The sequence below is a fragment of the Strigops habroptila genome, chromosome 2 (genome assembly GCF_004027225.2).
Source record: "Strigops habroptila isolate Jane chromosome 2, bStrHab1.2.pri, whole genome shotgun sequence".
Classification (NCBI taxonomy): domain Eukaryota; kingdom Metazoa; phylum Chordata; class Aves; order Psittaciformes; family Psittacidae; genus Strigops; species Strigops habroptila.
Genome location: NC_044278.2, coordinates 82,274,875 through 82,286,399, shown reverse-complemented (window position 1 = coordinate 82,286,399; position 11,525 = coordinate 82,274,875). Strand labels below are relative to the sequence as shown.

At 38.2% G+C, this 11,525-nt stretch overlaps 1 protein-coding gene across 1 annotated transcript; it reads right to left on the bottom strand.

Annotated features, from left to right (window-relative positions):
* Window positions 1–2,202: 2,202 nt before the first annotated feature.
* Window positions 2,203–11,343, bottom strand: MZT1 (mitotic spindle organizing protein 1). Its single transcript, XM_030477533.1, has 3 exons — window positions 11,258–11,343; window positions 7,523–7,668; window positions 2,203–5,944 (listed from the first exon to the last, which is right to left on the bottom strand). The coding sequence occupies exons 1-3, from the start codon at window positions 11,304–11,306 to the stop codon at window positions 5,921–5,923; spliced, it is 219 nt and encodes a 72-aa protein (XP_030333393.1). The 5' UTR covers window positions 11,307–11,343; the 3' UTR covers window positions 2,203–5,920.
* Window positions 11,344–11,525: the final 182 nt, after the last annotated feature.

The window sequence follows — 11,525 nt, the reverse complement described above, 5'->3', positions numbered from 1 at the left end:
ACACTGCCTTACATGGACACTGCAGGCAGAAGGAACTGCTACAATCAGCGCGTCTGACACCGTGCAGAGGGGCATTACAGACGTTTCTCCAGAAACTGGACTAAATCACGACTTTTAGAAGTATTCTTAATTTCACTTTAACACCACAAGCACTAGCCAGTTTGCCATTTCCCTAGTATGCCAACAAGTTTACTTACCTTCACTTCTGTGAAGTTGTGCCTTATTTTTAAGGTATGATTTGTCCAGTATCAGCTACTGGATTTGGTATGTTTTCTCTGTCAGGTCAAAAAGATGTAGCCACAAGACTTCCTTCTATGTTCAAGGCCACATCCATGGTAGTTATGTCTCTTCTCAACTTCTCTTTGACAACCTGCACACTTGTAAGTTCTCTCAGACCTCACCAGGCTTGTTCTCCAGTCCCAAAACAGGTTTCATTTAAATTTTCCTCCTGCCTCTAAAACCTTCTTGAAGTATAAACAGTGAGCCTGGAAGCAGCGATCAGATAGCACTATGGTTTTACTTCACTGTTTCTACTTAATAAACCTATCATCTTCTGTATCTAACAGGAACTCCTCCTACAACTTCACAAAATCCTCGCAGTAAAGTAACTGTTCATGATGCTTCAAAAATCCTTCTCAGTTTACCATTTTTCAAGAACTGAGATTTTTGGTTTTTACATTTTTAAAGCCTTTTTTTTTTTTTTAATGTCACTCCCAAGGTAACAAGAGAGCAAAACGGGTACCAACACAGTACACTTGTTTTTATTAAATGATGTTAATGGTGTGTTTTAAGTGAAAATTGTGCTGCATAAATTGAAGCATGCTGCATCAACATCTCGCATATAAACCCATAAATATGAAAAAATTAGGCCACTGACATTTCCACCAAGCAATGTTCAAATGGAACTCAGTACATTTTTTTTGGTCTCATTCTTTGCTGATAAAATCCCAAGTTCACTGGTTCACTGTTTACAAGCGCTGATGCTGGGTGACTGGTCTTCAATTCTGTTATCACCCGTGCTTTTTAAACAGTTTAAATTAATTTGGCACACCTTTCACTCTTTGGAAATCGGTTTTCCAAACTTTAATTAAAAGTAGTATTTGTGGTTCAAAGAGGTGAATCTCCACTACTAAAGGCATGCCTAAGTCCCTAGCTCGAATCCATGCATAGTAAAGTAACGCCACACTGTTTGGCATCAGCTCTCTCTAAAGCAGGCTGTTTACAGACATACTACATAGCATGTTGTCATGGGTCACCACAGATTCTTAGCTTATAGTAATTTTTTTGTGCTTTTCTTTTAATATAATGTCTAGTCAAATAATGAGGGGTGCAGGGTTTCTATAGAATGAAACTGTAAGCATGCAAAAGTACATGGGAGTGTTTGAAAGTGGTAAGTGTTGGGAAAGAATGGTAGGACCTAACCTGGCACAGCCTGCTGGGAGCAGTCCCTGGAGTAAGTCTCCCCACAACAGCATTCAAGTTCATTGCAGAGGGACCTAGCTGATTGAATTAAAAAGCAAGTCTAGGATTGAATTAGTATTTGCTCAGCTGGAGACCAACAGGTGGGAAAGAAAAATAGCTGACAAATATATGTGCACTTTTCATGGGTACAGATCTATTAAGTGTCTTGGCCTGATCATCATCCAGCTTTTTTTTTTAAACAGACTTTTTTTTGGCTAACACAGTTACCTGAGAAATAAAAACTCCTCATGTTAAGATAGAGACTTCAGGATCACGCTTGTCTGCTTTTCTGGTATTCTACAAGCTACTGTAAAGTTATTTTCTTACTTAAATTTATATTTCTAAAATGTAATTATACTATTACAAATGTCACTGATCCTGATAGTTATCTAGAATGCCTTGTCTCAGCCAGGCTGGCTTCATGATTGTGCTTAGGCTCCCACAGCTGTGCTATACACATGACACTAAAGATACTGGGCATAAGAATGAGTAGGCAGTGGTAGGCAGGACGGCATTTTATTCATAATCACTGAAAAAGAATGGGAATAAGAATAAACAGTTCCTGCCATAGGTCACCAGTAGCACTCTGCAGAGGCTTTGCTAGCTCACGTGCTGCTTGACCTATTCGTAATTAATTTCAAAAAAGGGACGAAGTGGCAAAATTTGCCACGGATAAAGTTAGGGAGGGTAGTAAGACTACTAGCAAACTGTGAAGAACTGCAGAAAGACACATAAGACTGATTAGGAAATAAAATGGCAGATGTAATTCAACAAAGATAAATAAAAATTATATACACGGAGATAAACAACCGTACTTTCACCTACGAATCAACAGCCTCTGAGCTTATCATTACTGCTTAAGAGTAAGATCCTGTGGCTACAATAGATAATGCCATAAATACAGCTTGGTGCTCAGCTCAAATTTAAAAACTCAAGTATGAGGAACTACTAGGAAATGAATAAAGAAGAAGAAAGTAAACAAACAGGCCAGTACTTAACTACATGCCTAATGCTGTGTGCAGTTCTGGTTCCCCTCTCAGAAAATAATATATGAGACCCAGAAAAATTTCAAAGGATAGTAAATACAGAAGCTACTCCATGCCTTCGATTAGCCAACGAATCTCTTAACTAATGCATTTCAGTTTAGAAGAGGAAATTTAAACGTGAATGTTATGTATCTGCAGAACCATGACTGGCACAAGCATGGTAGGTAAGAGTTTACTGTGCAGGGAACATTAAGCTAAGCTAGTGAAAATCAGGTTCAAAATAAACAAGTAACAGCAATTCTTTATGAAACAGACATCAACTGATGAAGGCTGCTGTTATTCAGGAAGCACATACAGTCCAAGGGAAACCGGACAAGTACTGGAAAAAGAAGCATTGGGGATTACTAAATAGACAAACCATATGATGTGCAGGAAAGCCTGGAATAGAAGACACTTGGAAGCCAGGAGAACACAGAAGGAAAAGAACCAAATGTGCTTGCATTGTTCTTCTCCTTCCTCAGGCAGCTGCTTTTGACTAAAAGACAGGCTATTGTGTTAGAAAAACTTTTGGTTGAGACCTGTATAGCTATTCATATGTTTATCTTTTCAAGAGTTCCAAGAGCATGTAAGTAAGGAGCCCAGAGGAAAAGCATGTGCTGTTTGCTTAGCTGCTTAGTTAAATGTAGTAGAAGGCAGTGTGTGTTACAAATGCAGCCAAGGCTTCTCAACCACCAATGCTCATGTTCACATAGCTGGGATGCTAACAAAGTGATAGACTTATTTTAAAGCAGAGAAACATTTCCAGTATGAAACTCCCTGCTACAGGGATTTTCTTCTTTTTTTCTTACCAGGAGGAAGAAAAAATATATTACTTGTGTTTGTTGCAGATGCTACACCAAATCAAAAACAAACGTTGAGTTCTGTTACACCAATTCCTAAGCACATTTGTTCCATGCAGTATTTTGAAAGAAACTTCACCAAGCACACTGAGGAAAAGTATATAAACTTTCTAGGTAACCTCAGCTCTGCCAGTTTTAAGAAACAACATCCTCCCTGCTTTTAGCCCAAACACATTAAATATTCAACCTTCAGGATTGCATTTTTGTAAATGAACTATTAAATATAACCATTGTTACCATTTAGCTCCATGTAATAATGGAAACAATGCATTGTTTTATGTATGTCAACTTGGGATTCTGAATGTCAAAACCATGACCTGCTTCTATAATTCTGCACGGCAAAAGGTCTACCAGCAAATGTCTAAGTACGTAAAAACAGTAAGCTTATTGATGGTGAAATGCGACTTACTAGAAACATCAAGAAATATATCTAAAATGTTCTCATATTGCATTTGCATGCCGGTTTTAAGCATTTCAAGGACACAGAATCAAAACTAAAATCAAGCTAGTAAGTTAGAAAAAACCCTGGAAATACATAAAAGCAAAGTAATCAATAGAATGACATTCAAGGAAAGTCATGAGAATTCCTGTACTGCCCAAAGATCTGGCAATGAAGGAAAAGCACCAGCAGAAACATGCACTCTAGTAAGGTATCATAATTATTTTGGGCACATTTGCAATAGTTTACACAAAACTTTTGGAGTCTAGGTTTCACAAGTGAGAACTCACAGGCTTAGACATGATGCCTGAAAACAGCAAGAATGCTCCCCAGTCTTTTCTCATTTTTGACATGCAGAACTGAGTCTAGATAAAATTAAGTGTAAAAGATAATTGATAATTTGTGTTGATCTGACCTGGCGTTTTCATGATGTTTTAATGACTTTTCAGATTCCCTACGATAAATTTCACTGCTTATATCTTTTCATACTAGGGATACCTGAGCATTTTCAAAAACCGTTACACCCAATATTCTAAATCTGAAGTGTTATAAATCTGAAGTTACATCACCAGTGTACACAGGATTTTTAAGTGGTATCATTTTGCTCACTCGTGAACATTTGAAGTTTCCAGCTTGGTTATAGAATCATTTAGGTTGGAAAAGATGTTTAAGATTATCAAGTCCAACTGTTAACCCAACACTGCCAAGTCCGCCACTAAACCATGTCCCTAAGTGCCACATCTACACATCTTTTACATACTTCCAGGAATGGTGACTCTACCACTTCCCAGAAGTTTTCACATCATCTTCCTGGAATGATTTTTTGGCCAGCCTAACCGGAAATAATGGTAAATGATTCAGTGTAACATAACTATTTTTCTATTCTCTCTGCCAGCAACTTGAAGCATTTAGCCCCTTTGATCACTTTTTGTAGAGCTATGACCTAGACTGCATGCAATGGAAACTCTTAAAGCAGAAAGAGCTTCTTTTTCTCTGCACAAATATAATGTTTTGCTTAACTAAGATTCCAGATTCATTTCCAAATGTGCTCCAAACTATTAACCTTGGAAGTTAGGTCCCATTAACGCTGCATCTTGAAACCATGCTAGCAAAAACAAAACAAAAAAATAAAAAAAGCTTAAATAGTAGCAGATGAAGAATCAACAAAAACCCATTTTCTTATGAAGTAGAACTCCTGGATGCAAGGATATTTACTGGTAAGTAACACAATAAAACAGTTCACTGTATATACTATAAACACTTGTTTCAGCATCAGTGAAGATTCCTAGTGCTGAATGAGAAGACATTCCTATACCAAATGACTGTTGAAGACTCATTGATTCCCATCAGCGAAATCTGATGCTTCTCATGTACGCTCTGACTACGCAGTAGCAATACGGCTGTAATATTTTGAAGTCTAGTAGTCAGAACAAGTGTAACAAATGTATCCTCTCAACTCCATAAAATATTCCATGTAATCTAGCATTTAAATTTACATACATTTCTGCATGGATGACTGAAGTTCCTTTGTTATCCAAGTTAAAAACCAAACCAAACCAAACCAAACAAACCCAAAAAACCCCTCCCGCAACACTTTTCCCAGCAATCTGAATCAAAAGGACCATTCATTACCTACATTATCAAAAGTGCTTTATTTCTTACTTTAAGGTTAAGACTTAAATCACTACCCTCACTCTAACTAAAATACAGTCAGGATGGACTTCATTCCTATCTGGTCCATAACATGAAACTAAAATTGTATATGTAGTTTTTCCTCAAAGCAAGAGATAAAACCCAGGATATATTAGCACTTTGAAAGGATGCACTAACAAGCTATGCTCATTATACAATATTTGTTGCTACACACTAGTAAGTTCAGCAGATGTACAAGCAATCGCACTGTAGTCACAAGTAGTTCACAAAAATACCAAGTAATGAGTTTACACATGAACTTATCTCATTAAAAAACTTTTCAAAGTTATACTATACATCATCCTTTTCAAGAAGATTACAGAAATATTCCGAAACCTTCTCACACACACACCTTTTCCACTTATTTTCTGAACAGTGGCAATCTTCAAGGCCTCTGTTAACTTTGACCTGGCATTCTTCTCACGTAGAAATCTCCTCCTGTGTCAGCCTGTCATATTTTCAGCGACCTAGAAACAGAAAAAACCTTTATAACAAGTCACCAAAAGTAGGCACCATGTGGATTAAACTTACTCCTGTCTTGTGACTATTTTAATTTATCTAGAGAACCTAAAAGTCTAAAAATAAGCTACTTAGGAAAATTATAAGATATGTAGTCTTGTTCTCTCATGAATACTTTTTATTTCTAAAAAAAAGTAATTAAAAAATGCTGTCAACTGCTTAACATTTACTGACATTGCCATTACTATTTGCTTGTGTTAAATTGTATATCCTGTATGTGAGCAGCTTGTATTCTGTACATTTTACCCTAATGCTTTCAAGAAGTACTCAAATGCATGATTTTTTTTTTTTCCTTTGGAGTTTATTTCTTTATACAATTTATAGTATTTATTATTCCCACCCATACAGATAAATTGACATAAAACTTAGAGGAATGCCACTAATCATAACTGCATTAATCACACTGCCAATTTTTTGATTAAGGTCATCACTAAGTATTTTTGTTACCGAATAACTCAACCCAGCCAGCAACGTACAGTTGTTGGAGACTGACACTGGTAGATTTTAAGCCAGTTATGGGACAAACAGGCAGAGGACAGCAATGGGGATGATAAACCAATAAAAGCAAAGGAAGCAGTAAAAACAGCCCTCAATTATTTATATGCAGAGTTAAACACATATGCATGCACACATTTAAGCATGTACACAAATATAAAATATGCATGAGCATAGAAAAATGTTAAGTTAAAAATGAGATAAAACATTTGAAAACGGGTGAAAAATAGCCCTGACTTGCATGCCTTTACTAAAAATATCTGTAACTTGCATTTTCTAAGAATCAAAATGCAGTCTTGCAGAACAGGAATAGGCAGACTAGTCAGAGGTTTCCCCTCCACCTTCCCAGAAATAAACAAATAAAAGGTACAGGGGGAAAGAAATCATGATGTTTAGGTAGTCAGTAAAGAATAAAAATCCTTTAAAAGGCAAGTGAGGATTCTTTTTTGGGTTTTTTTTGTTTGGGTTTTTTTTTTGAACCATAGTTACCCTCTCCACTAGCCAAACAGGTAAATGCTAAATTCTGAAAAGCCCTATATATACATACATCCCCTCTTGTCTGTCTTTGGAGAGACTGAAAGCAGAGGTTAATGTGGTAAAAGCTGTATGTGAAGATTACATTAGCAAGCTGCATGTACCTGTTTACGAGTACTGCTGCATACTATTAGGCCTGAGGTTGTAGAAATAAGGTGATATGGGTTAAAGTAGAAAGTAGCAAACTATGATATGATGCAGATAAGGGGGCAAATAGTTGCTACAAATGGCCAGAATAAAAATATGTGGATTTTGGCTGTTTGGTCTTTTTTTCCTCCGAAAGAGTTAATCTGGCTATTATTGAAAAGATTTTATTTACTCCATTTCTTGCTTCATGTTCCATTCAGTTGTATTCATTGCCTTTCCTATGGAACAGTTATTTTCTTTGATGTAAAAATGAGTCATATCTCAGTACAATTTACAAATTGAAGGATAGCAAGTTGAACATACATCTGACTCTTAAAAACAAATTTATAAGCTTTTATAAAAAGCATTACCTTTAGAGCTTCTGTAGCCTTACGCAGTTCTTTAATGACAGATGATAATGCTTCTGGATTTATCCCCTGTTCACAAAGCCGCACACAAATAGACAACGTCTCCATATCCAAGCCAGTGTTTAATATCCTTGAAATCTCAAACAGAACTGCGACAGACAAAAAATGAAAGCACGTTAGTCCCTACAGACTATGAAATTTCAATGATCGAAAACGTTATTCAAAATTTAATTTCTACAGTAGAGTCTGTGAACATAGCAGTTGTGGAAAGCTCTTTCAGTCTGAACCTCAGTAACAACATTCATGTTCAGTTTACCAGCACAAGCAAGAAGCCAAAGCTTCTAACACAAATACCATGCTTTTCTGGTTCAGCAAACTTAATGCTGGATAATGGGTTTTAAAAACAAAAATAAGAATTCAATAATTAACATTCTTGCCAGTTATGTAAGAAGTAGGCTATAAGAATAATCCGTGGCTTTGAACTCCAGATACTGATGACGTCCTACTAAAATGGACTGGACAGCATTCTTAAAGCTTTTACAGAGCATGTCAGGAGTTTTCTAGCCACCTCTTTCCATAACTAAACCTTGCTTTAGGTCTGATATTAGCACTGTTTAAGGATAAGCAAAACTATTTGATTTTTACATGATATCAAGAACAGCTACATGTCAGCATGACACCTTCTGGGGGAGAGATTCCAGTTAGTTTTGTGCAGAAACAAAGACTTCTCTCTCCCCTTCCAAACCTTTCCTGGAAGGCCCCTTTTGTTTCATTCTCATAAACAGTTTGTACGTAAGTAGCAGAACAACTCATGGAGGTTTTATCTCTGTTTGCGCCAGTAAGCTCCATCCTGAGGCTAAGCCCCTAGCAATACAGGTTGATTTTGTACAGATGTTATTCATGGTTTCTGCAATCAAACCTCACCCAAGCTAGAAGAAAGTGAAGTAGGTCTTTCTCACCACGTAAAAGCAGCATGGTGACTACTGTCCACTTGACAGCTATGAAAATATTCTACTTTGGTGTACCAAAGACATACTGCAGCAACCCTCAGTAACACTTACCGAGGCCAAGATAACAAAGGCCTAATGTATCCAGCCAATTGCACTGAAGTCAGAGAGAAATGTCAGATGCTATGAAAAAACCCCTCTAGGTGTGATAACACCTAGCCCACACAAGTAGGTTGGATTAACAATATGCATAAGTTTAAGACATGAAAGCAGTTTGTCAGACCAAAGCCCTAGCTACACGCCACAAGTGAAGCGTTCTTCTCCCCAGCAAGGCTTTCTCTTCCCACTGACTTGAAAGCCAACCATTCCAAACACAATACGTATGTGCATCCTGTCTGCACAAAAGCATCTTCAACAGCCAGATAAAGCAACAACAAATTGATTCATTTGCAATAAAAATGCCATTGAACACTAGGAGCTACAGACCTAAGACTGACAGCTTCCCAGAAATAAACAGTTCTTACTCTCTTAACCACTTAATATTTATCATAAAATTTACTAAGCATGCGATGTATTTGAAGGCAGAGCAGTAAATCTAACTAAAGATTAGTTCCTATTTCCTGTGTCAGCAAGAGTTGTGGTCACTAGTTTCTAAAAGAAAATATTGGGTGTTGAGGCAGCATGTTTGGCAGAGAGATGTAGCAGCTTCTCCACAAAAAATCTGAACTCTTAACAATTCTGCAGAAGACAGCTGCTAAATATTTATATCTGACATTCTAGATTAAGCACTTTACTTTTCTAAGTTACTAAAGTTACAAAAAAACATTTTTTTAGTACCAAGCCATTTACTTCCATTCAGTGCTTGTTTGTTATCCAGCAAGTTAAGACACAACACAGGTTTCATATTCTACTTAAAAAGTAAAAAAAAAAAAAAAAAAAAAAAAAAAATTATCCTACAAATATTTTTTCTATTCGTTATGATGGGCCCTCATCAAGAAAAATCTAATTACATGGATACAGCTGTCAGTGCTTTACATTTTAAGTTACTCCACCAAACCGCTTTAAATATGTATTCTTATAATGCAAATTTCAAAAGATTATTGTTATTTTGACAGTAAAAAACCAAGCCAATTTATTTATGGAGAGCAGTGAAAGTTCAAACATGAGGGCGTTTCTAAGGCTCTTTCTAAGAAAATATTTAAAGATCAAGTGCATGTTTAAGTTATGGATATTTGTTTTCTTCTAAAAACACCTGACCTCAGGAAGAGATTACATTATGAACATCTATCCTAAATAAAATACACACACTGCTACACAGGAAGCCTGGTCTCCTAAATCTCAAGGCTAGTACACTTTCCATAGCAGTTCTCAAAAGCCCTACTTTGTCCTTACATCTGCATATTGTCCCTCCTACCTAAAACATTCCTGCAGAAGTGCAGAGAATGTAGGTGTCAAGAACAGTTACAAGAACTTACAATCACTGTCCTTCCCGACCAAATCTCTCTCCACCCATACAGAATGATCTTATTCTCTTGGAGCATCAGAGCAGCCATAATAACCCTGCTAGTCTTGCCTTGCCTCCCGCAGCAGGTCAGAGGGAATAGGTGAGTGGCTGGAAAACCCATTTTTACACCAGTTTAACTCATGAAGGTCTTTGTTATGGAGTCCTTATGTAACAGGAGCCAGAACTGGAATACAAGGTAAGATCATAAGAAAATAACAAACACAAAGCAATACCCCCCGAACACTCTCCCTAGCCTCTGGTCTCTCATCAGGGCATTTCTGGGGAAAGTCTTCGTATTTAACGATGCTCAGGTGACTTCCTGGCAGCTTTCCACTCTGCCCGAAATCCATGTAAGCTTTCTGGCATAGCCATTCCAAGGAATTCCAGAGTTTCCCACTACACACTGCTAAGAAACACCTTCTGAACCTGTCAGCTTCAACTCCTCCTAGTCAGGCTGGAAGAGAAAGTGAACACCTGATCTTTAGTCACTCTGCTCACATTTCTCCTGGCTTATAGATCTCTGGCATATCTCCTGCTACTCCCAGTGACACTTCTCTCACATTACTGACATGGTTTAGTGGTGGACTTGACAGCCCTGGGTAAGTTGGACTTGATGATCATAAAGGTCTTTTCCAACCTAGGTGAACCTATGATTCCCCATCCTACAACAGCATGATTTTTTTTTGTGTACCAGAAACTACTCTAATTCTGTAACATCAACTGCCCTCCTCAAAACTTTTTCAGTATGTTTGGTTTTTTTTTTTTGTTTTGTTTGTTTGTTTTTATGTTGGTTTTCTAACATGAGGCATCCACAGTTCACGTGCTGCCACTCACAGCACCACAGGGTTGGTCCTTCCTCTCTTTTCCATGCACTTCCTTCCCCCCCAGATTAAATCCAAGATGCATAGAAACAGATAACATAATTTGCATTAACCACGTGAAATAATGAGAAAGAATAGAAAACGTATATATTTATAAATATTGAAAACGTTATTCTAAGTTAAATACTTCACAGCTATATACAATGTAAAGACAAGTCCCACAAGGCCCAAAGATACTAGCAATACATGGACATTTGAAGTGTGTTAGGCGGTACGCCTAACAGGAAATAAAAAGAAATTGCCATGTGCTAAATCCTTCAGCAAACCATGATCCTCTTCACACACACGAGAGCCGCTTGTGCTGGCAGGACCCGCCTCAAGGCCCCGCAGCGCGAGGAGAGAGGCGAGAACAGGAGGCTGAGGCGAGCGCAGTTCAGGGCTCGCTTCCCCCGGCTGTGCCACGCACCGTCCATGGTCTCCCGCACCGCGTTCAGGCTGGCGGCGTTGCTCGCCATGGCGACTCCTCTCCTCCCACCCGGAAGCGGAAGGAACACCCCGCGCCGCTTCCCGCTCCCTCCCTCCCGTTCATTGACACTCCCGCGCCACGTGACGCTCCAAACGGAACCCGCTCCCTCAACAGCGGGAAGAAAAAGGGCGGGATTTCGAATTTGTGCAGCGGCTCCCCTGGCGATTGGTCCGTTCGAGAACCGGGGAGCCCTGCTATTGGTGAGGCA

Bases quoted from the DNA above. Each gene is read 5' to 3' on its own strand.
- MZT1 (XM_030477533.1), bottom strand. From the start codon at position 11,306: ATGGCGAGCAACGCCGCCAGCCTGAACGCGGTGCGGGAGACCATGGAC. The intron at 7,669-11,257 runs GTGCGTGGCACA...TGTCTGTCGCAG, and splicing joins GGTGCGGGAGACCATGGACG to TTCTGTTTGAGATTTCAAGG. The intron at 5,945-7,522 runs GTAATGCTTTTT...TTCTGTTTCTAG, and splicing joins AGGCTACAGAAGCTCTAAAG to GTCGCTGAAAATATGACAGG.